Source organism: Protopterus annectens, chromosome 7.part0 (assembly GCF_019279795.1).
Source record: "Protopterus annectens isolate FY-2018-M chromosome 7.part0, PAN1.0, whole genome shotgun sequence".
NCBI classification, from domain to species: Eukaryota; Metazoa; Chordata; order Ceratodontiformes; family Protopteridae; genus Protopterus; species Protopterus annectens.
Genome location: NC_056739.1, coordinates 816,123,425 through 816,149,727, shown reverse-complemented (window position 1 = coordinate 816,149,727; position 26,303 = coordinate 816,123,425). Strand labels below are relative to the sequence as shown.

Below are 26,303 nucleotides of genomic sequence, written 5' to 3'. Positions count from 1 at the left end.
ACGCTGCACCAGTGCGCCACCCAAATACCTCTTGAGGTACTCCAGAGGAAAATGCAGCTGATTCTTGTGTGTTATTTCATGTAACTCTGAAGGTCTTCCTAGTCAGAGAATTCTTAAACGAGGAGGTTACTTCATTGGAAAATCCTGCTGAGAATAATTTTTGTAATAGAGTATTGTGATCAACAATTTCAGATGTCCTTTTCATGACAAAGGAACACAGCATCAGTTCGATTGCCCTGGTCCTTGTTAGAGTAAGTTTGTTCTACTTGTGTATACATAACAGTGAGGGTGCTGAATTTTGGGCAGATATCATGGTGGTTGTATGTTAATATGTCATACATATTGGTATATTCTAGAATTTATTTATGCACCATTTCTTTCAAGAATTTTAGCCAGTAGGCAGAAGTTACCAGTTGGGCAAAAGCCTGCAGATATAGAGTGGCAGGGAATCTTTGAATAAGGAGTAATAAAAGCACATGTAGTTAGTGAAAGCTTGTAAATACGTGCAAGAATGTCAAATAATATGTCACTACCTATTTTCAGAGGTTTTGGGTGGAGATAAATGGAATTCATGCATGTAAGCAGTCTCAGTTTTATCCAGTTGATCCCTGACATTTAATTTTGCAATTTTCTGAAAGAATTGTGGGAATTCCAAAATATATGTGGAGTGGAATGAATGGATCAATTGTTTGAATATTGTCGCATAATATTATCCATTATGTGTTGGAGGGTGATACCTACATTTTAATGCTGTTTAGTAGGTTTGTGGTGAGTGAAGTTGGTGTAGATTGTTTAAGGACTATTTTATTATAATATGTATTGTAAAATATTTGCTGAAATGTATCCAAAGCAGTGACAGATACAGTGTTTGTTAGAAAAGCTATAGTGTTTATATGTTTTTGCATATTATTTGCCTGCCTTGGGGATTTATCTTCAGTATGGCAGACAGTACCTCATAGGTACAAAGACTATTTGGTTTTGATGGAAACCAAGTATTTCCCTTCCTTTTTTGTTAGTGCGACCTTGGTCTTAGTATTTTATGGTAGTGGGTGGGGGGTTGCACAGCCCACCTGGAAATACTTATTTCATTTTACTTCCTATTTGATTTGTTTTTATTTCTTATGGTAGTACTATAATATGTGTTGATTGTGCTTGACATTGCAAGTAACCAGCTATTTGATGAATCAGTGTGTTGCAGGTGATGTACCGAAGGTCAACAGACAGAACCTCAGCTATTCATCATATATCCCAGTAATTGTAGCAGAGGTTACACCCTTGTTTTTCTGAGAGTTTTCTATGTCTCTCTCTCATGCATTCCTGTCATCATAATGGACACAGGTTGCAGGAATCTCCTGTGATAGAGCAGGTTGCTTCAGGTGAAAAGTCAATTGTAGTTAATTTAACTGGCAGATGACTTTAAACAACATTTCAGACCTTTGGGAGGCTATTTTGTGCATTCCTACCATACTGAAGGAGCTCCCATGCACCATCTTAATACTATTTGGTGCACCAGACCTCGGCAAAAGTTATCTGTCAGTTGTAAAGATACTAAATGCCTTCTGTTGGTGTGTGTGACGATTAGCTGTGGACTTTGTCCAGTTGAAACTGATATAAATATTTTGTTTAGTTGGATGCAGTCTTTGGGGTCATATACTAGAAGTGCAAAGCAGTGACTGTGGTTATGTGGCTGTGCCGTGGTAATTCCCAACAGGTGTGCAGTATCATTTATTGCACACCGAATAATAAGAGGAAGAAATGAGTTAGCTAAGGTAAGTCATGTCAAGTGACTCAGTCTCTTAGTGTTGTGTATCTATCTACCTGTCTGTAGCTGTCTGTCTATGTGCTTTCTTCATTTCAGGGCTCCTTGATAGATTCTGGTTGTGTAGTGACCAGTAACTATTCAGAGCTCCTTGGCAGATTCTGACTGCGTAGCATACAGTATGTTTATGGCCTATCAAGTTGCACTATGTTGATGGACCATTCTGTTGAATTTTACGAACTTTTTCTGCTGTTTTTTTTAACTCAGAGGGTGTTAAGTAACATGGATAAAGTCATACCTCTTAAGCTCTTAGCACAAGAAATCTGGATAAAGCCAGAAATAATGGAGGGATAAAGACCAAAAATAGGGACACTTTTTAATTATTGCTCTTACAAACATGGAAAGTTGATACAGTAACAGGTTTTGCATTAGCATGAATTTTCTGAAGGATAAAACTCAAATGTCTACCATTATTTTCTGACTTCAGTCCTCAATGATTTGCCATTGATTTGGTAGAAAACAACAAAACAGACCAAAAATATGAGGCAAAAAAAAGGATAGTTGAGAGTTATGGATGTAGTTCTTTGCTTGGGTGGCTTGCCTCATTTCATCTGGATGTAAAAGATTCAACAGTACTTATCGAAAAAAAAACAGGAGGTTTCACTGGCGGCCTGGCCAAATTACCCCTACTCAGTATGAATACCATCTTGAGTCTCCCTTGAAAAGAGGCCACTGCCATAATGGGACTAACACAATCAACAAAGTATACATAAATACATGCTTACTTAAATAAGTAAATAAACCGAGGACTGATGAGATATTTTGTATTTGCTCATTTTTGACCATGTAGTTTGTCAGTAAACTGGGACTTGGTATAATATTAGGGTACTGTATCCAAAATATTCTGCAGTTATTATAACATCTGACCCTTTAGTAGAAATCTGTGCTAGAGACTGGTTCTTATAATGTCAGTACTAAAGCAGAAAAGTAAATGTTATACTGGAAAGTGGCTAACATTTTATGATGAAAATGGAGCCAAATCACATTTGAAAGATGAGATAAAAGATGTGTAGTAATCAGCAATGGAGAAATAAAAACATTGAAGGTTGAATATTTTTCAGTGCAGGTCACCTCTGTGGTGTTTTCTCAAGGGTACTAACTTATAGAGAGAACTGGCTAGCATTTTATGATGAACATGGCACCAAATCACATTTGAAAGTTGAGATAAAATATATGTAGTATTCAGCAATGGATAAATAAAAAAGTTGAAGGTTGAATATTTTTCAGTGCAGGCCACCTTGGTGGTACATTCTCAATGGTGCTAACTTGTGGAGAGAACAAATAAGGTTGTCTTTCTCCCTAATACTGTTGTGTTTTGCACATTTCAATCTGGAAACAAAGGGACCTTGGTGTCTGTTAATGGGGTAAGGTTCTGACTAATGGTTATGTTTTGAGAAAGGCAAGAGTAGTAGTAGTAGAAGTGGCAGACCTGAGTGTAAGGCCAGTTTTGGAGTATAGCATTTTAGTTGCACTTTTCCAGCAGCTATATTCATTCAGGGCAGAAAGCTTTAGACCAGTTTTTGCTATTTTTGATGGCTGTCACTGTCCTTTTATTAACTATGTTTGACTTTTGTTAACTCAGTAAATTAAGGTGCTACATTCCTGGCCACTAGCTGTGTAGCCTTGAATAGAACAGGGCAGCCCACACAACTGTTGCTACAGCTGTGATTCAAAACACAGGTGTAGTTAGGGCTCTGGGCGTTAATAAGCTAATTGTGTCTTGTTCCAGTAATGTTTCAAACATTCCAGTAACCGCCAAATAAATATGTGCAATTCACACTGGGTCATTGAAGGTAATTACAGTGAATGGAGAAAAAAAAAACGAGAACTGTTTGCCAAAACTACCTTTGATGAATAGCATCCCCCGTGCACCTCCGCATGTTGGGAGACACCCCCCACACCCCGTTAGTAAATATACAAACTCTGAGATTGTAGAACAGTGAGGAACGAAAGCAAACTCCACTTTCAGAGAAAATAATTTCAGCAAAGAGCATTCCCTTTGCATTAGACAGAATTACCTTCAATGATGTGACCTGCTTCTGAATATATGTTCCTCGCTGCTCGCTGAAGATGTTAAGCAGGTCTGATTAAGCTGATGCACATTTTTTTCTCCTTTATTAGGAGGTGATTCAAGATTTCCAGGCATCTGTACTCCAAGTTTCAGACTCTCCATATGACGAACAGTGAGTATGCTTTATTCTTTGCATAAAAGTATAGTACATCTTCTTTTAGGTAATTTAAATTGCAGAACCCAGAGCAGCTTGTACTGTTATACTATTTGTGTTTTCATAAACTGTGTATTTACTATAGGAAGTAGAAGAAGTATTGCCTTACCTTTCCTGCTTCCTACACTTATCTATGATGCTTTTGTGCTAATTAACCTACAAGCCTCATAATCCAGCCTCCTTCAGCGATGTTAAAATAAAGTTGCAAAATTTACTACGTTTTCACCTTGTACAGCACACCACTGCCTTCCTCTTAAACTTACATGTCTAGAACTACCCCATTACTTTTCTTTCCCACTGCTATTAACCACGCCTTTTTTCTTCAAAACTCTGAAAAAGTCCTTTACCTGCACAAAAGTGCTAAACTGTTGAATAAAATTAAATTTGTTTCTACTGATTCCTGCTTGTGGTCCCAGTGTAACATTATCTCTAAGATTATTAGTTATATACCCTCCTTTCAAGAATCCATGTTCTGCATGAGTTGTGAACTTGATGGATTATTTCACTTCTTCATTTGACTTTTGAATTTTCTAGCCTGGCTCTCAATGAAATTGTTTCTTAGAAAACTTTTTTCCTAGTGGCCATCATTTTTGCAGTGGGCATCTTGGAGATTTAGGCCTTAATGTGTGGGTAACTTTACCTGGTCTTTTGAAAGGATCAGGTAACAATTAGTACTTCTAGGTTCATAGGTAAGTACTAGCTAGCTGCCCTTGCAAAACATTTTAAGCCTATCCAATTTCCCTTTTGTGCTTGAAATAATCCCATTTAGGTATATATATTGGCCTTAGCCATCCCATGGTCAGTAACGATGAGAATAACTGGGATAATACCATAGATAATTTGAGGGGAACCATTCATGCGATAAGGCATTTAGGAGCTACAGCTATTCATTAGTGGTACAGGGGACAGTCCTGGGATAAAAATTTCTATTTCCTATCCATAGATTTAAATCGCACTTGCAAATGGACAAGAATAAAGTTTATTTTTATGGGGATGGGATGTCTATTCCATAGCAGTGGTATCCTCTGTGAAATATACTTTTCCATCTAAACCATTCTGTTGATGTTGCAGAAAGAGGTTGAGATCCTTAGACCAAGTATTTCTGATGCCATTTGACATTATCATGTGCAGTAAATCCATCTGTACTGGATTGGAGGATGCCTTGTATGCCAGACACATCACCTCTTAGCAGTCCGTAGGATACCAAGTATAGTGGCAGGGCTTTGAGTCTGTCCATGTAGGACATGAAATCTTTTAGTAAGGTATCTCAGTGGGTGTTCCACTTGCATGTATCTGGAAAGATACATGCCAAAGGGGGTATTATATTCAGTGACTGGCCTAATGAGGGCTGAGTAAAGGAGGGCAATGACATCCCTAGATCTAGACACAATCCCTTTGTTTATAAGCTGTGCAATATAGAAAGACTTTTTTACAACAATAGACACATGCTAGTCAAAAATTAGGTCTCTGTCCACATAAGTTTCCAAACACTGAACAACTGGGTCAGCTTTTAGGGGTTTATTGTCAGTGTGGTAGTTCTCTGAGATAGATGATTTCCCAAAGGATACAGTAATGCATTTTTTGGCATTTAGTTTCAGACCATGATTTTGACACCAATTATTTATGTGAGACAAACCTTCCTACAGGATGGCTAAATCATTTGGGGATTAAATGACCACTCCTAGCTTGCAGTCCTCTGCAAACTAGGTCAGCCAGAACCGTTTGGTAGTGGATTTTACTTCAGAAAAGTATATGCCAAACAAGAGAGGTCCCGGCATAGAACCATGGGAGACTCTGCTGGTGACCAGTCTCTTTATGGAGGAAACTTCACCTATTTTGATTATCTGTATCCTATCTGTGAGCCAGCTGGCAATCCAGCAGGTAACAAAAGGGTTTATTCCCAATTTATTTAGCTTTTCTACTATGCCTGAGTGGAGAATGTTGTCAAAGGCTTTGGCCAAGATGAGTTATGAAATGTACACGGTTTTGCCTTCATCTGTTGCTTTGATCATCTTTAAAAAAAAAAAAAAAAAATACCAGGTTGAGTCAGCATGACCAATACACCAGGTTGAGTAAGCATGACCTGCCCTTGATTAATCCAAATGGAGACAGGTCTAGTGTTTGGAGATTCCCTAAGCCCTGATTAATTAATTCCATGATAAGTCTTTCCATGGCTTTGCATATGTGTTTGGTCAGACTTATGGGCCTGTAATTGCCTGGGTCTGTGGAAGGTCCTCCCTTATGCATGGGAGTGACTGTGACGGTTCTCCATTTATTTGGTACAAAACCTGTATAGAGGCTAAGATTGAACAGTGTTGTTAGGGGTGTGGCTAAATTGTGCTTCATACTATTTAAAGGAAAACTGCACCCACAGACTCAAAAAAAATGTTTATTTCATCAAGGTTTGGTGTTTTCTACATTTTAACACCACTCTGGGACTATTTACAGGTTTTTAAATATTTTTGCATGTATTTTCTGTGTCTGACCACATGGGGACTAGCATCTTGAAGTGATCCTGATTTAGTCTGCCTCTGCCTATCCCACAATGCAATTCTTGTCTGTAAAAAATACACCACCCAGGCATCTTTCTTCATAAAGCTCCTTTCACTGCATTGATTTTACATGCATACACTGCTGTCTTTTAGTCAGTTTGTTTTAAATAACATTTCATGCCGTTCAATGAGTAAACAAAATACAAACAGTGCAAATCCCATAGAACAGACTTTCAAAGTTCTTTTTACTGCTGCTTCTTTTTGGAATGGCTAAATTGCAGTATTTTGTAAAGCCTGAATTGTACTACTTGGACTCATCTCCCATCCCGCCTTCACACCTAACTTCCCTAGCTGTCAAAGTGGTAAGGGTAATTTGAGCTGTTACCTGCTGTGATTGACAGGTCACAGCAGGATACTTGACTCATGTACTGTTTCCTTTTTCTAGCCTTTACTTTCTGTATGGGCAGCGGAAGGACCAGGGAGCTGTGATACAGCATGGGTGTTTTTTTAGGACGGTCGTGGTGATGTCAGTTTGGGGAGGGAAATGGCCAGAAAACTACCTGTATTCATTGGCCTTGATGAATTCACTGAATTGGAGACTGCAGCAAGCTTTTCCAGGGTGGGATAAACATTTTTTTTTTTGAAAGTGAAACCACCGTAGTACAGTAAGGTACTGTTCTAGTGGAGAGAAAGTCAATTTAAAATATTTTAAATGCAGCATTGTTATTTATTCATATCAGGGAGTGTAAACAGGGAGGTAAAGGACAGAGAAGTTGAGCATTTAGTAAGAGAATCCCATTGTTGTCCTTTAAGATGCATCCAGGGATATTGTCAAAAGCTATCAATACAGTATTTTTAGCTTTTGATAGGACTTTTACGACCTGGTCTTTTGTGATAGCTGTAGGTGAGCCACTTTCAGATGTTACTTGAAGGACAGATGGAGAGACGATAGGGGTAAAGCTAGAGCTAAAATTATCTAACAGTAGGTTAGCTATATCTTTAGCCTCAGTATAGGTAACCTCATTCACAATCATCTCAGCACATTGCTGCGCTGTGCTTTTGAAATTACTAACATAACTAAAAATGCATTATGATCTTCTTTGGTTTGGGTAGCTATTTTAGCCTTAGACATCACTTTGGTGGATTTTATTAAGCTCCTGAATTGTTTATTTCAGTGACAAGGGCTGTAACATTTTGGGAATTACCCTTTTTATTTTTGGTCATTTTTTTTCCTTTTATTATAAAGCTTGTTGATATTATGATTCCACCATGTGGGTTTGTTTCTAGGGTTTGCCTTGTGCTTGTTCCTACTGGGTACAGGTGCATCTGTGCAACTGTTTACATGCTGGTATATGGTGGTGATGTACACTTCTGCATATTCAGTGGAGTTAACTGAGTTTGATGGGGATTTGCAGTCTGCAAATATATCACTTGGGAGTAGGTAGTTTGTCTTAAAGAAATGTCTAAAGGTACCTTGGGTGGAAGGGATCCCTGGTTTCATTTTATTTTGAAGGAGACTGCTATATGGTCAGAACTACCAAGTGATGAAGATATGCAAGGAATGGTGCAAGATGCTCCCATATTAGTAAGGACAATATCTAAGATGTTATTCCCCCTAGTGGGTAATCTGACTATTTTTTCAGGGCATTTGTATTGACAAAGTTCAGTAATCTCTCTGCTTGTGCTCTAGTGGTGGTGTAGGTTTCCTAGTTGGATAGTTTAGACTACCTAGGAAAATGGTATTGGCTTTCATACTGAGTGATTCTAGTTCCTGTCAATAGGTGTTGTGGCTTTCTTTTGTCATAGAGAGAGTTCTTTAGCTAGCTAATATATAAATCAAAAAGTAAAAAGGTCATACAGACAAACCAATTAATAAAAACTGCAAGAAAAACCTAGCTAAGCTAGATTTTTCACTGTGTACTACCTTAAACCTCCTGTAATTGAGGCCCATGGAATATATGCAAATGACCCCCTAAGAACATCGTGTTTCAGCTATATAGCTTTTGAAAATCTATGACTTTTTATTTATTTTACATTTGGTTACCAGGAAAGTCCAACTGGACACTAGTCCTTTTTTAGGGGAGGCCCAGTGAGAAAAGCTCCACATTTAACAAGTATAATAGTGTTTATTTATACAATTACAGAAGTATAACTTTATACATCTTAAATCAAATAATAGTAGGATGGCAAACAGAAAAAATATTATATCAGATAAAGCTAAGATGCCTTCATCTGTCCATTGAATGATGTTAACGTCTATTAGAGAAGATGGAGTTAGTCTGGGGAGTCAGCTTTTTCTTTTTAAAGGACAACCTCACCCACAGACTCAAAAAACATGTTTATTTCATCAGGGTTTGGTGTTTCCTACATTTTAACACCACTCTGTGACTATTTAGAGCTTTTTAGATATTTTTATACGCAATTTCTGACTGACCACATGGGGTCTGGCATCTTGAAATAATTCTGTTTAGTCTGCCTCTAAGTATCCCAGAATGCATTGTTTGTCTCCAAAAAATTGCATCAGATCTGCCAAGTCTTCCCTAAAGCTCCTGTCAGTCCACTGATTTTACAGGCATTCAACGCTGTGTTATAGTCAACTACTTTTGGTTAAAATTTTATCCTTTTTCAATGGCTAAACACAAGCAGTGCAAATGCTACAGAACAGAATTGAAAAGTGAATTTTATTGCTCTTTCTTCTTAGAAATGCTAACTTGATTTCTTTTGTGAAGGCTAAAATCTAGTTCTTCAAGGTATCTCCCCTCCTCTTCACACCTACCTTCCCTAGCTGTCAAAGAGCTAAGGGTAATTTGACCCATTATCTGCATGTGATTGACAGCTCACAGCAGGTGACCAGACTAATGTACTGTTTTCTTGTCAGCCTTTCCTTCCTTACAGTGGGAGATTTTTTTTGTTGCACTCCTGTCAAATTTAGAACCAAGCTCCATAGCAATGGGAATAATCACTGTTTTGCAAAGCGTCAAACTCCCACTTATTTTTCCTTCCTGTTTGGTTAAATAGCTAACAAATGATGCACTATAAACACTGAATATTTCACAGACTTGCATGGCAGCACCCACATGCTTTTTTAGTGGTAATTTAAGAAAATTACGGTATTGCATACTTCTTGTAATCTGATGTAGTGTTGTCGATTAATTGTGACAGACATCTGCTTCTTATGTAAAAACATGAAATTAATGTCTATGCATGGTCATTGGAAATTTATGCTCTTAGTTTTTGCATCTGTTACTGTGCTTCTGCCTGTACTTTGTCACGTGTCGGTAGGGCTCTTCAGAAAAGAGAGATTATAGTTTGACATTTTTGCTAGGTTAAGAGTGGGCTGGGCAAGGCAGCTCTGACATCACAATGTGGGAGGTCCACTGGCTCTTTTATACAGCATGTAAATCAGGTGGGGATTACATCACTTTGGGGGAGGAAACGTCCCGGTAGTTAGCGCAAGAGCTCTGGCAGATGTGACATAATTTCAGAGCCAGCTAGAGTTTTTTTCAGCTTGGTTTTCAAAGTGAAAGTAAAACAGTACGGAAAGGTAGGAAGCCTAACAGGAGAACACAGTTGAGTGGATTAGTTTTTAAAGCTGCATGGGTGATTTTCCAAAGCTGTATCAATGAACAGGGACTAAAAGAGACAGCAGGCTGAGCAATCTGCTTTAATATCCCGTTGTTGTCCTTTAAGTCTTTGTGGTTATATTCAGATCAATAAAGCCAAACCCTGCTAGCTGTGGGCATGCATGTTTTGGCCTTCTTATGACCTCATCAGCACAGCTTAGAAGCCAAATAGCTGAAACACTTGATGTCCTTAAGGGGTCATTTGCATATATATTCCATGAGACTATTTTACAGGAGGTTTAAGGAATCACACAGTGAAGAATCTAGCTTGGCTATTTTTTTCTTGTAGTTTTTACTGATTGGTTTGTCTGTGTGACCTTTTTGCTTTTTTGTTTGGATGTTAGTTGGGATATTTTTACAGACACCTTAATGATAGTGGACATCAGCTGGGTTCAAAGAACCTGTGTTTCTAAAGTGTATCCAAACAGTCCACTTCTGCTGTGCCTATGAGGTAATAAGAAAGCCAAAATATGCTTGTCACAAGTAATGGGGTTTGGTTTTATTGGCCTGAATGTATTCATGAAAAAGAAAAAAAGTAAAGTCATGGATGTTTAGAAGCCATATTGATGAAACATTTGATGTCCTTAAGGGGTCATTTGCATATATATCCCATGAGACTATTTTACAGGATGTTTAATGTATCACACAGCGAAAAATCTAGCTTGGCTGTTTTTTTTTCTTGTAGTTTATACTGATTGGTTTGCCTGTGTGACCTTTTTGCTTTTTGGTTTGGATGTTAGTTGGGATATTTTTACAGACAACTTAATGGTAGTGGACATCAGTTGGGTGCAAAGACCCTGTGTTTCTAAAGTGTATCCAAACAGTCCATTTATGCTGTGCTGATGAGGTAATAAGAAAGCCGAAACATGCTTGTCACAATAATTCATAAAAAAGAAAAAAAGTAAAGTCATGGACGTTCAGAAGCCATATTGATGAAACACTTGATGTCCTTAAGGAGTCATTTGCATATATCCCATGGGCCTGTATTACTGGAGATTTAAAGTATCACACAGTGAAAAATCTAGCTTGGCTAGGTTTTCTTCTAGTTTTTACTGGCTAATAAATGTTATGGGACCTTTCCGATGGTTATTTAGACATGAAGAAGCTCTATTACATTATGCAGCTTTAACAGCCTTGATGTGAATCGCCTCTGGATGTAGATTGAGAGACCTCCACCTTTTTTCTCTTCCTACACAGTAGCTGGTCTAAATGTGTGGAAGATATTATAGCGTTGCATGGCTGGAATGCTGTCTGCTGTTTTAAACCATGTCTTAGTCGCTACATGGTCATCACTGTCTTCCAGGGTGAGACGGGCTTGTAAGGAGTAGAGTTTCTTGTTCAGGCTCCTAACATTGATCAGTAACACCTTTGTATTTTCCTTTGCTTGTTTATTTTCCTCCTGAAGGCATTTTTTGAATTGGCCCAGAACTAGCCCATTCATCTCCATTTCTCTTTCTATAGGTAGATTCCAATGTGCATATTCCTTTTTACATTTTGGATTTGTTTTACTTGTGTTACTTACCTGGACCACACTTTGAGACTTTGTACTTCATTCAATGACTTACCTTATGAAGTGCCTCATTAAAGTCTTAAGACATGCTCACAGACACTGTCTACTGTGTTACACACAGTATTCAGTCAAATAACTGTCAAGTTTTTTGACTGACCTTACTGTTAATCCTTGCATCATGGATCCTATCCTTAATTGCCTTTAGGTCTTCCATCAATCTACCCATTAGAAGTGATTCCAGGATATGGCCTACCACTGATGAAAACAGCTCAAAACAGCTCCAGCCAGTTTGCACAGTCTTGTGAAGAACATTTATCCTCTTCTTTTCTTCGTATGTCTTGCCTTTCTCCTAAGATTTGTTAAAATGAACAGTGGCCACCTAATTTGAGTACCACATTTTTTTTCTTTGTGATTTGCATGTTTGTTTTATATTTTTTTTTCTGTTGTGACAGATTTGATGTAGCGTCCTTTTTTCCAAATCACCTCTGTGCCTCGTTACTTATTTTCCAAAGAAGTCTCCCAGTTTATGCACTCTTCAGTTTTGATTGGCTAAATTAGTAAACTGCCTGCAAATTACATTGTTTTTTTCCTAAATGGTTTCCTGCTTCTAGAGCTGTGATCCTGTTTTGAGTCCCTTTTTAGAATACTAGGTCCAAGTCTGCTATTTCCTTAGTGGTACCAGTTCTAATTTTCTCTCTATAATGTTGCTTCTGACAGTACTGCTGTTTATGCTTGCATCCAAAGTGAGATATTTTTCATATTTTGGACAAATGCCAATAATGCTTCAGTTTTCCTTGAGATCCTTTTGATATTTTCTTTCTTCTATTTGTCTTTTTCCCTGTGAAGGGGTTTGCTGTATACAACTTGTAACAGCTTTACTGTGATGTTTTCAGTCTGCATCATGATTCTCAGTGCCCCCTGTCCTTTTCTCCTGTCCTGTTAATCTCTTTTTGCTGGTATTGAAGACCACTGTTTGTCTTACCTGACTTCTGCAATCACCCCCTGTAGGTTTGTACACAGGTATGTGCACAGTCACAATTTCTATGTGAGATAATTTTGTAATAATAAAAAAAAAAAAAATCAAACCTGGAAATGCTTGCTCTGTTTTTTTTTTTTTTTTCAAAAGAGGAATGTTCCTCTGAGCAAAGATGCTGATTAGCAGCCCCAAGATGTTAACTAATTTAGGGTTTTTCATGCTGCATGCTGTGCTGGAGGAATTAGAATCCAAGGGTCTAGTCCTGCAGTCCACCACATGGTAACTATTTTGTTGCTGTTGTTTCACTGATGGAATGTTAATCAAGTATTTATAGGGTGCGTGGGTACAAAACAAGAATGAGAAGGCATGGTGATGGACAGCTGTGTTGCCTGCCTCAAACCTATAACATGGCAGTGTCTTTTCATACTAGATCCCTGAAATAGCACCTTTGTTGACAGTGCCCTATGATGGGGGGGGGGGGGGGGGTGCATTGTATGGTAAGACAGAGTAAAAGCTAAATTCACGACTTGTTAGGCAATAATGCAAAGGCTGCACTTTGACATTATCAGGAAGCAGTCTTTCCAGAAAGTTCCTTTCTGAATGCTCCTTCTTTTAGTAAAAGTGCAGTCTTTTGTGATGTCAAGAACATGGTTCATCTGCTTATATATGAAACATGATGGTTAAAAAGTTTTTCTGGCTTGAGTCTAATTCAAGTGTGGTTTTAGAAGCGTTGATTTGTGAATCAGTGGTAATGCATTTTACCTGACAATCCCCCATTCCTTTTCATCTTTATTTGACCATCCAGCACTTGGTATTATATCTGAGGGTGACGTGGTAGGGCTTTTTGGCCATACTGTTTATGAATTCATACTTCTCTGGCAAAAGCTCACACTGCCTACCCCCATACTGTATATAATTATAATGATAATACTATTAAAGATGGTGGACCTTTTCTTATTCTTTGTTCCCAGGGTAGCTGCACAGATGCCCACTGTTCATTATGAGATGCCAAATGGCTACAACACAGATTATGGGGCAGAGAGGCTACGAATCCCAGAAGGCCTGTTTGACCCATCGAATGTGAAGGTATGTAAAAGTGACAGAGATTTTATCTATAGTCTGTTGTAGTTTCTGAGTGTTCCTCCCTCTGTGCTTTATCATGACATTTGCAGCATGCATTTCACTCCCTTTAAATTGCATGCAGTCCTTTTCAGCTTAGAAATGCAAGCTCCAAAGAGCTATTTTAAACAAAGTATGTAAGGACATTTAAAATGAATGCTAAAATTATCAGTTCCTTTTTACTTAAGTATATTTAAATTGAGATTGTTGCATTTCTGCCTGTGCTAGATGTCTCCAAGGTGAAGCATCTCTTAATCAGAAATTTAAACATTGTTTTCAGAGATGATGGACTTTAACGGCAGCCAGTACAGATCTTACTGTGAATATGCTTTATTGTAAAAGCAGTTAGTTTAAGTGTGCTTACATATTTATGCTTTGCATTTCCTATCAGTTTGGTATATATAGAATGATCTTCCTATAAAATGGCTGACTTAAGTAAATGGGAAATGTCAGTGACTGTGTTAGCATTTGTAATGTATAATTAGTAACTGCAGTAGTGGAGACAACTAAAAATGTGAGAGTGGCTGCAGTAATGGAGCTCCGCATTAGAGCAAACTGCTCTGAAGATGCCATTTGAACCTTTACATTATTTTTTTTACTTTAAATCAAATTAATCGTAATTAAGGGAAAACCATACCTAAGTGCAGGTGGGTCACTATAAATTGCTTGAATAATGTTAAAACAGAATGCTTCCTTAGTAAAGTTAGAATTGTTTGTGGATCCAGAAGTGCATGAATATAGCAGCAAATGATACTCTCCCTTAAAGAAGTCATTATTACCTGAAGGGTACTCTTCGGATTGGGAACAAATGTATTTTCAGCAACTGACACACCAGAGTTAGGTTTTTGTGCAACTTTACTGTATATCAGTGAAACTATTTTGATGATTTCAGTTTCATTTCTTTCTGTTCTTCATAGTTAGTTCCATTGTACAGTAGGTTGATAACATCAGTTAAAAAGTCATTCAGGTTTTACAGATCTGCAGGCATAAATTGCGTTTCTGCAGTAGATTTCATAATTGTTTTTAACAAATGAAATCAGCAATGCCTGTCAATAAACAGTGTTGAAATTAAAGAGTTGTATGTTTTAAAAGTAAAACTGACAAATAGATTCCAAGGAACTACCACATTGACAATACGCCCCTAAGTGTTTGACCCAGTTGTTCAGGATTTGGGTACTTGCACGGACAGTGACCTAACGTTTGACCAACATGTGTCTATTGAAGTCTTTGAGTACTACAAAGCTTATAAACAAAGGGATTGTGTCTAGCTCTAGAGATGTCATTGCCCTCTTTTACTCAGCCCTCATTAGGCCAGTCATTGAATATAATGCCCCCGTTGGCATGTGTTTGCCAAGACACATGCAACAACTGGAATACCCACAGAGATACCTTACCAAAAGGATACAAGGCCTAATAAACAACATGTCCTACATGGACTAACTCAAAGCCCTGTCCACTATGCTAGGTATTGTACAGCCTGCTAAGAGGCGCCATGTGTCTGGCATATAAGGCATACTTTGATCCATTACTTATAGATTTACTGCACATCATCAAGTCAAATGGCATTAGAAATACACGGTCTAGGGATCTAAACCTCTTCTGCAACATCAACAGAAAATACCACTGGTGTGAAAAATAGTCCCCATCCACACAAAACAAAGTTAATCTTTGTCCATTTCAAGCACAACTTAGATCTATGGGATGAGAAACAGAAAATGTAATCCAGGACTGCCCCCTGTACTACTAGTGGACAGAGGCAGCTCCTTAATTATTTATCCCATGCATGGGTCCCATCATATAATCTCTAGTATGATCCTAGTTATTCTCAGTGGGGGTAATATGTAATTATCTACCTTAAGATAGATAAAGCCAATCTGTAACCAAATGGGATAGGTTATTTTGAGCAAAAAAGGGAAATTGTGTAGCCTTAAAATAGCCCGCAAGGGCAGCTAGCCTAGTACTTGGCTATGAACCTAAATTTCAGCACCTGTCTACAGGAATGCCCAATTAACATCTCCCTAATCTCAGTTTTAGGATATGATAATGTATCTAAGCTGCATAAATAGTACCTAACTGCCCACGTCTCCCTAAGAATAAGTTTTGTATAGTTTACATTTTGTAGCTGTTAGTACTACAGGTGTGATAATTTTATTGATATTTGACAGGATATTCTTAAGAAAAGATTTGTTAAAAGCCTTATGTAATTTAGTTTCTGTAATATGTGGAAATTACATTTGTGGTAAACAAGCTCTGCTTACAGCCAGTACAGATGGTAGTAAATTTGTGGCATTATACTGAAATTGCTTTGCAGTTTTATTTAATATTATTTGTATAAGCGACAATCGTCAAACAGGACACCACTGCTCTGGTAATATAAAGATTAATCTAACTTTATTAAAGTTTTCGTCTCATTATTATAAAACTTCTTCAGAATAAAATTCATTAAACAGCAGGTATTTTAAAAGTTCCTCCTTAATCACGTCACAATTTATCCAGTCAGAACACAATAATAATAGAGTGAGAGAAGCGATGAAATAAATTAAAATGACAATAAATACATAAACCCAAATAGCAACCTTATACTACTGTAAAACCACATCATTATTTATTGTCATGCTCATAAAAATCCCAAGAAACACAATTAATGGAGATTAATAAAGTTGTATTAACCTATATGCTACCCCATCAGTGATGTCCTGCTTGATGGTTGTCATTTGTTTTTGTGCATTTTGCTGAGTTTGGAACTGATTATTTGTATAACAACAGCAGAGTGATTCAGCAGTGAACCGCTGGTTCAGTTTGTGAATGAGGTTTCTTCTGTGTGGAGCCTGAGTCCCCCATGTGTTTGTGTGTTTTTCATTGGGTACTGTGCTTTCTTCCTGTATCTCAAAGGTATGGCATTAGGTGAATCACTGATGCATTAAATTGTCTAGAAGGATTGTGTGTGTGTGTGTGTGTGTGTGTGTGTGTGTGTGTGTGTGTGTGTGTGTGTGTGTGTGTTTGTGTGTCCGTGTGTCCGTTTAAGGATCAGTGATCTACCTTATGCCCAATGAGTACCCAGGATAGGCTTCAGCTGCACTTCAACCCTGAATAAGGTAAAGTAGGTATCAGAGAATGAATAAGTGAGCGAATATTCAGTATAACATTCTTACTTATGACATTGCCATATAAAGGGAAAACAATCAGCTGATTATGTATTTATTTAATTTTGTGTACCAGGGTAGAGCACTGATCAGATGTCACTGTCTGTAGACTGAACTAGGGTTACATACATATTGATAACAGTAAAGAAAGATTAAAGGTATAACTAAATTAAATAGTATAGTGACACAAAAAAGATAAGTAATATGTAAAAAAAGTGTACAAATATTTACAAGAAATTTTAAAAACAAGTAGGATCAGGAGTATACAGTGCATAATGCAGGTGTTCTCCGTGAGGTAAATGTTTTCCAGCCAAAAGATCAGCTGTAGTATATACAAATAGAAAGGGAACTTTTAGCAGTGAAGAGAGAAGAATTTGTAGAATACTAAGAGTTACAATAATAGAGCTAATGACAGGAGAAGTGGCCATTAGATATAGAGTAGGGAATGGGTAGGGCAGATTGAGACGCAGTGGGTATTAATGTCCTTGAAAGGACTTGTATATCCAACATAAGTATATGCTCAACAGTCTTGTTCTCAAATATGATATATATCTGCAGTAAAAATACTGGACGTTACAGAGGTAATGAATTTGATGCATTCATCCAATTCATTAGAGGCCAACTTAATTGTAATACACAGAGTGCTGTGATTTTGCCCTGACAATTAGAAAAAAATATCATTGGTATAATGATGTTCGAATGTCAGTACCTCACTATAGCAGTCTTATATGGGAGATAAATACATATTCAAATGGAGTGAAAACTGCACTACTTATGGTCTAATCATACTGTTTGCAGTCATGTTAAGCTGCGAAACTATAAAGTCCTATTATAGCCAGGGTCACGCATATTTTATTTATGAGCTTTGTTATATAACTAAATGAAACTCTTACTGTCAAATAGACATCAGTCACCACTTTAATGCATTGGAAAGCAAACGTAAGTTATGTACTTAGTATAACGTCTGATTTTCATCTGGTTCAAACGAGGGGATTTATGAATCTGACCTTGGTAAGACTTTGAACCTTCTTCAGCTCCAGAGCTCTGACTCCTCCCCTACCCATAATTCCCTGTACTTCATCTTAGTTGCTAAGATTGAGTTTGCCTCTCTCCCCTTTGTGATGTATCAGAAACATCCTGTTAAAAGGAAACTTCCTAATAATGAACCCCAAAGTTAGATGGTCTCAAGCTGTTGAGGAATAAGTGGGTACAGTCTCATGTGACTGTACACAGACAGGGAATAAAATCCACAATCATCTCAAAGCCATGGATAACATTTAGGAAGGGGGCAGTAGGGAGGGAGTTTGAACCAGAAGGTATCAGACAACATGGAGCTCACCTTGTGCTAAGTATATAACTTTCATATCCGATGTGGTCTATTTTTGTCCATTTCAAATTTATGGGACTGAATCCCAAGCTGTCAAACTGGTTGGTATCAAGGAAAGACATTCCCGAGTATGGTGGAGCCAAAGGAGGAACATAATCTGGACTGAATGTCCAGTTTATGGTGAGATACAGAGGTGTGTACCATAGCCCAAGTGGCCACAGCACAAACGTCACCAGTGGATTGTCCTTTGTTAAATGCTGTCAAAGTAGAAATTGCCCTGGCTGAGTGAGCTTTTAGTTTACCTGGTAAGGGTAAATTCTTCTTATTTTAGACAAAGGAGATACAGTCTGACAGCCATCTGGACAAAATAACCTTAGCCACTGCCTTCCCCAACTTTGGTTTAGAAAATGAAATGAACAATTGATTGTCTTTTCTGAATTGTTTTGTTCTGTGAATGTAGAATCTGAACTGCCTGTGTACATCTAACACATGCAACAAGTATTCGTCTTTTTTGAATATATGTAGAAAAACACAGGCAAATTTATGGATTGATTTAGATTTACTTTGGATGTGACTTTAGGAATGAAAGATGTGTAGTTCTAAGGGAAACTGTCTTTGTGAAAAACTAGATACAGAGACTTACATGAAAGAGCCTGTAAGTCTGAGATTCATCTAGTTGATGTCACTGCCACTAGGAAAATTGTTTTCCTAGTAAGAAATTTTAGATCTGCTGTGGTTGCGGGTTCAAATGGAGATTGCGTCAGAGCTTGTAGCATAGTGTGATGTTCCATGGAGGGGCTGGGTCTCTAACTGGAGGTCTTGGTAGGAAAGCACCCTTCAAACAAGATTTCAGTGAAGCTATAGGAGTGTCTTTGCATCCAACATGAATATCTGAAATTGCTGCCATCTGTACCTTGATGATGGCAAAGCTGGAACCTTTATCAAAGATAGCAGATACAAATTAAAGCATGGATGGAACAGATGCTTAAAAAGTATCCATGTTTTTAGATTAGGCCCACAGCAAAACTCTCTTCCATTTACTCTTTTCATTTTTTAGTGGACAGTTTCTGAGAAAGAGAAAGAATATTAACTACTGCAGGGATATCACAGCATCTGTGTCTTTGCTTAAAATTAGAGGTACCATGCGGTTAACTTCATGGACTTCTGGTCAATAGAAGGCAGTCTGGATGGATAGGAAAGCACCCTTCAAAAAAGCTTTAAAGATTTTCGGTGAAGGCTATAGGAATGTCTTTGCATCCAACATGAATATTTGAAATTGCTGCCATCTTACCTTGATGGTAGCAAAGCTGGAACTTTTATCAAAGATAGCAGATAAAAATTCAAGTATGGATAGAACAGATGCTTAAAATGTATCCATGTTTTTAAATTAGGCCCACATCGAAAATTAGATTAGGCCCACATCAAAAATCTCTTCCATTTACTCTCTTAATTTTTCTAGCAGACAGTTACTGAGAAACAGAATATTAACTACTGCAGGGAAATCCTAGCATCTGTGGCTATGCTTAAAATTAGAGGTACCATGCGGTTAACTTCATGGACTTCTGGTCAGTAGGAGGCAGTCCATATGGATAGGTCAGTAGGTTTGGATAATGATGTAACATCCAAGGGAGATGTACAAGTAGAGGTCATAGGTAGGGGAACCATGTCTGTCAGGGTCAAAAGGAGGAAGTCATAATCACCCTGGCCTTGCACTATCTTGGTTCCTTTATGAATTTTTTTCATTGGTGGCAAAGGAGGAAAGGCTAGGAGGCCTGGGTGGGCCAAATGTGGAGCAAAGTGTCCCTCTGTGACTGTTCCTCTGGAGAGATCAGGGCATTTATTGTTTAGATAGGATGCCAAAAGGTTGCAGCAAGGTTGGTCCAGTGACTGAATATTAAACGTGTCACTGTAGGATTGAGGGATCACTCATGAGGCATCAGTACTGTTCTGCTCAGCTTGTCTGCTACTACATTGGACAACGCCAGGATGAGCATTGCTATCAGAAAGCATTCTGAAGACATCACTCATTGCCAAACTATCATGGCTTGTTGACATAGAGGATAAGAACGTGTTCCCCCTTGCTTGTTGTTTAAAAAAAAAAAAAAAAAAAAAAGGAACATATTTATTAAATTATCATATATTACATAGGCAACCTAACATTTATATAAATCACAATCTCAGTTGCAAACATTATACATTACAAACCATGCCAACACAACTGTAACTGCAAACATTATACATCACTTATATCCAGTCATTGTCAGTCAACCATTGCGCAGCTCATTCAAATCCTGCCTTCTTTTAAACCTTGTTCCTCCTCTGCATGTATTGATCCTGCAATTCCCATTTTTTCCTTTGTAATTTGCTCCTACCCGCTTCTAAAGATCCCAATTCCTGTTTTATCTCTGTTACTATCTTTGCTACTTCCATTAAAGTTGGTTTAGACTTTGATCTCCATTTTCTAGTAATTGCTTGTTTGGCAGCCATCATAATTAGACTCAGCAAGGCCTTACTATGTCTAGGCAATTCCGATTATGTATAATCTTCTTCTTTCGGCTTTTCCCGGTTAGGGGTCGCCACAGTGGATCACCTTGTCCGCAGATGATTGGCAGTAGAGTTTTATGGTGTCAAGTTGTCAGCCCGGCGCACAACCTTCCACAGAAGGCACACACACGCACGCACTTATGCCTAGGGCCAATTTTGAGTGTCCAATCCTGCAGCATGGCTTTGGGATGTTGGAGGAAACCCATGCGACCACAGGGAGGACATGCAGACTCCGCACAGAAGGCACTCCAGCCGAGGATCGAACTGGAGAACCTCTTGCTGTGAGGTGGCAATGCTAACCGCTGCACCACCGCGGCTGCCTAATTCCGATTATGTATAGTAGTTACACCAATTTGCTCGACCAGCATCTCCGACAGAGCATCTGCAGGGAGTCTTAAAAGTCTGCCAACTCATAACACTACCAGAAAATATGTTCTCAGTTACCTCTTTCATCCCATCTCACCTCCAACATTTGCTGTCTACCTGAGGAAAAATTTTACTTAGGGTATAGAAATACCTATGTAAACACTTCCAAGAAAAGATCCTAAATTGAGTAGACATTGTTGCATATTTGGGAGACATACATATATCCCCCATTATTTCTTTGTGAATTGCTTATCTAATCTCTCTTCCCAATCCTTTCTAACCCGCTCTGATTGATTCTTATAGTTATCATGCAATATTTTATATGCTGTAGTAATTATTCCTTTCTTAATGACAACTTATGGTCTAGATTCTAATAAAAACTCTACCAGCGCTGTATTTTTTTTTAGAACCCTCCCTATTTCCTTCTCTTTGCTTATACTGTGGTATCATTCCTTGATAGGGAAGACAGACTATAACCTGCAGTCCAAATTAGTTCTTGGCATCTTCCAGTTCTATTACCTTTCTCTCTAGTTATTTGTTCCCAATATATTGGTTTCTTTGCCAGTTTTCTGCAATAAATTCCATCCCCCTCTTGCCTGTTGTCTGTATCCCTAATTGCAGTCATCCCAATCGGCAAAATCTCCTTTGTCCATTCCCGTGTTGACTTACTTCTTAGAATACTTTCTGCTACTTTATGAATATAATATTCTGTATGATTATTGTTACTGTCCTTAAAGGTCTGCATCCAATATCCCAGTCTCTCCTTGTTTCTTGACCTTCCCCCTATTTCATCATCAACTCTATCCAGTTTGACTTAGTTTTCTGCTTGTGCTATGTATAGGAGCCTTAACTGTGTTGCTCTGAAATACCCCTTCAATTTGGGTAATCCCAATCCGCCCTGCTGTATTGAAATAATAGGTTTATCTCACTTGACTCTTTCTGTCTTCTCCTCCCAGATAAAGTCCTTCAGCTCTTTATTAATTGCTATCCACAACTTCTCTGGTTGATTAAAAATATGCTTGACCTATGTATATTGCTAAAGGGACTGAAAACATTTTAACTGCATGTATCATTCTATCGATACCCATATAACAGAGCTTCCACTTTCTCAGTTTTTCCATTATCTTTTTAGTTTCTTCCCACATATCCTTCACTGCCACACCAGAATAATTTTTAATCCATACTCCTAAATACTTCATTTTATCATGTCCCTATAAGTATGGATACTGCTGAATCAATTCATATGTAGGTACGTAATTTACCTCTATTGCCTTTGTTTTAGCTTCATTAATTTTGTATCCCAAAAAGATTTGAAATGGTCTCAATATGTTCGACAACACTGTAATGTCCCTTTCTGGTTTTATCAGGTTTAAAATTATGTCATCTACATATGGATCTAGCTTTTCTTGACTACCATGCCAATTATATCTTTAAATGTATGAGTCCCTTATTTTCTTTGCCAGTAGTTCTAAATAAAAATGCAAATAACAAAGGGGAGAGAGGACACCCCTGCCTGATTCCTCTGCTGAAGCAGAGATTATCGGAGAGGACCCCACCCACTTTAATTTTCTCCTCCAATCCCTCATATATCCTCCTAATCAACCTTATGATGTTATAAGCGAATGCAAATGCTTCCATTGCTCTGCTCATAATAAAGTTCCAGCTTACTCCTCCAAATGCTTTCTCTGCATCAAAACCTACCAGCAACAATGGTATTTTCTTACATTGTGCTTCCCTGTGGATCATCCATGTTTTGTCAATGTTGTCAAATGTTTGCCTCCCCTCCACAAAACCTCTCTGATCTATATCTATAAATTTTGTTATCACTTTTGTCATTCTTTTAGCCATTATGGACATAAATACATTATAATCATGGTTTAGTATTGAAATGGGCCTGTATGAAGCTAGATCTGGTGGATCTTTACCCTCTTTTAGGTATTACAGCTACCATCACTGTCTTCCTGGATGCTGGTACTTCTCCTCTTAAAATACTGTTAAACAAAACCATCCAGATCTTTATCAGTTTTTTTCCCTCGTAGCTTCCAAACTTCCACAGGAATACCATCTGTTCCTGGAGACTTTCCTGTAGATTGGTTATATATCACCATTTTTATCTCATCTCCTCCTATGCTGTTAGTTATTGAGCCTCATCTGCCTCTAACCTTGGCATATTTAATTCTTCCATAAACATTTCCTTTTGTACCTTTTGTTGATTTCCATATTTCTCTGTTTTATACAGACTTTCATAGAATTTCCAAAGTATTTCTAATACTTCTACAGGATCCCTTGTTATCTTCCTTGTTATAGGCTTCCTAAGCTTGGTGACAGTCGTTGTAGTAAAAGATTTTGTACTCTAGCGTTACTATCAAAAAACAATTGCTTAGCAGTCTTTCTAAACTTATGCATATTATCAAGGTAATCCCTTATTTTCTGATTTTGCTCCTCATATTGTTCTGTGAGATTCCCCTATTTTGTAATACTTGAACATTTGTCAATCCCTCTAAATAATTCTTGTTACTTTTTAACCATATTTCCCTTTCTTTTATTTCCACTCTACTTTTAAACTCCACTTTAATTTTTCCCACTTCCTAGCTATATTTTCAGAAGAAGTTTCTATCTTATCTAATAATTTCCACTACCCATTCATTAAATTCCTCTCTTTTCAAAAGATAGGTGTGAAAGCGCCAGTGTCTCATTTTTATTTCATTACCATGTGTTTTTGTTTTAGTTATTATTGAAACATGATATGAAATCATACCTCTGAACGATACCGAATTCCTCAGTATTTATCGGTTTTGAGGTCAAAATAATAGGGTGCCAAAAATTCTCGAGTGTCCCCCTGAATTCCCAAATTTCCTGTTTTGTTTTTTAATATTTTTGTTGTTTTCGAAAATTTGTAGATGTCATCACGTGCGGGGTGTGCGCAATGACGTCAACTTCATGAGCAGACTGCCAGCCTGTCAGAATTTGGCTGGGCTTAAGAGGGTGTGTACTGTTACTCTCTCTATCTTTCTCCATACAGCAAGTCGGCAACGTGTTTGCAGTCGCAGCAGCAGTTTTAAGATTTAAGTAATGAACGCAAACAGACTGGTGGAGGACTGGATGATTGAGAGCACTGGGCAGCTGTAGTGTTCTACTGTAGTGTAGTATGTTTTTTGTTTTAAATTAATTAGAGCAAGGCCAAGGAAGGAAGGCAAGCCATCCGTTAGTATTGTCATTACCAGTGCAGCAGCTGCAGCAAGCAGCAGTAGTCAAGTCAGACTGGTTCTCTCCTGATTGTGAACTTAAGAAAGTATGAGAAAGTTTATCACCACCACCTGTTCTTCCCCAGGCTCCTCCATGTAAAAAAAAAAAACACACACACACACACACACACATATATATATATATATATATATATATATATATATATATATATATATATTGTTCTGTGAGATTCCCCTATTTTGTATATATATATATATATATATATATAATATAGAAAACAAAGCAAACAGACTGCAGTAGAAATAGCAAATATGAAATATATGCATGATCTGTTGAATGAGAGTAGTACAAAATGCAAAATTCCATGAAATCCCTTATATTTAGGTGGTCAGAACTTTGGATTCTTACTTCATTTTTTTCTGAGTAAAGTTTAAAAAAAGAATTGCTTTCCTTATGTACTATGTATTTATTTATGTATTAGCATTTATTTATTGGGATGTTCCAAATGGGTATATGCAAATACCCCTTTTCAACAGAGGCCCAGGGAAAAAGCTCTAGACAATTACATAAAACACCACTGTATAGCAATAACACGTAGACAGTCTGAAACATTACATGAGATATTTATAGGCTAAATATCACATAAAAGCACAACAGAGTATAAGAAAGTGCCTAAACAGTAAAATAAAATCATCACCCATTACATAAGTCTCAACTGAATATAACAAGAAGAAGGCTTTAAAGAACTTTGGGATTTGACAATTCCAATTGGGTCTCAGCTGTATTTATATTCTTGTAGAAGAAAGACTAAGTTAGATGTACCAGAATGATAAATACTAAAATCTCTTATAGAGATCAAGCTATTAGAGCTAATATGTACTATGGTAAATAATAAAATCTCTTAGAAATTAGAATTTCAGGTGTATTTCTACCATATGGTGTAAACAATTAATGGAGAGTATCTGTGATTTTTTTTTTCTTCTTCTTTTTTTTTTCTTTCTTTCTTTTATTTGTTTGCATTTACTTTGCATTTGTTGACTGGGAAGGTCCTTCTAGGTGTAACACATTTTCAAAGGTATCTCCAAGTAAAACAGTTAAATCAGAAAGTGTAATTAAATGTGACTTGCATGAAAATCAAAATAATATATAAGTCGGTATGGAGAGAAAGACTATTATTTACCTGTACATCTTTATTTGTTTGTGTCTTTCGGCTTTTCCCGGTTAGGGGTCACCACAGCGGAACTCCGGTTCGCTAATGATTGGCAGTTGATTTTTACATACTGGCTTGCCAGGCCTGACGCACAACCTTCAACGGAGGTACGCCCATTCACGCATGTCTCCACGCAGAAGACGCTCTAGCTGAGAATCAAACCGGACAGGGTCTTACTGTGAGGCGACAACGCTACCGCAGCACCACCACCGCGGGTCATACCTGTACATCTTTATAACAGGTTAAAATGCATGCAATAACATCTAAATGATAAATAAAGGATATAGTGAGTAAAACCCCTCCCCTATAACTATGTGGAATCCCAAACTCAATATGATATTGACTAATGGAGCACCGCAGACCCATCAACAGAACAGAATTTGATCAGCCATAAATCTATATATTGCAATTGTTTTACAGTTGTATATGAATATTTAAACAAACTATCAGGTTAACTATCAGGTTACATTGCATAGGACAGACAGAGTAAATAAAGTATTGAGTAGTTCACGTATGCTTATAGTGGAGAAGATGGTGTACACTGTTGAGTAGGATATATTAAGGATTAAGTGACATAGGTTAATCCAACAAGTTTGTCATTCCACTCTGTTGTTTCATCCCCTCCATGTCTCTGAGGTCCTTTTCTTTTTTTTTTTTTTTTTTGTTACCAAAAAGAATCTGGAAGGGACTGCAGAGTCTAAATATATGTGGGGTACAAGCTGGATGACTTTCTCTAGCAGCT

General features: G+C 37.6%; 1 protein-coding gene across 1 annotated transcript in view; it reads left to right on the top strand.

Annotated features, from left to right (window-relative positions):
• The window catches only part of LOC122806107 (actin-like protein 6B), a 298,586-nt gene that overhangs the window by 178,694 nt on the left and 93,589 nt on the right, over window positions 1-26,303 (top strand). Inside the window, exons 10-11 of the mRNA XM_044076345.1 lie at window positions 3,941-4,002; window positions 13,617-13,731. Coding sequence (XP_043932280.1) covers window positions 3,941-4,002; window positions 13,617-13,731 — 177 coding nt within the window. The remainder of the gene's footprint in view (window positions 1-3,940; window positions 4,003-13,616; window positions 13,732-26,303) is intronic.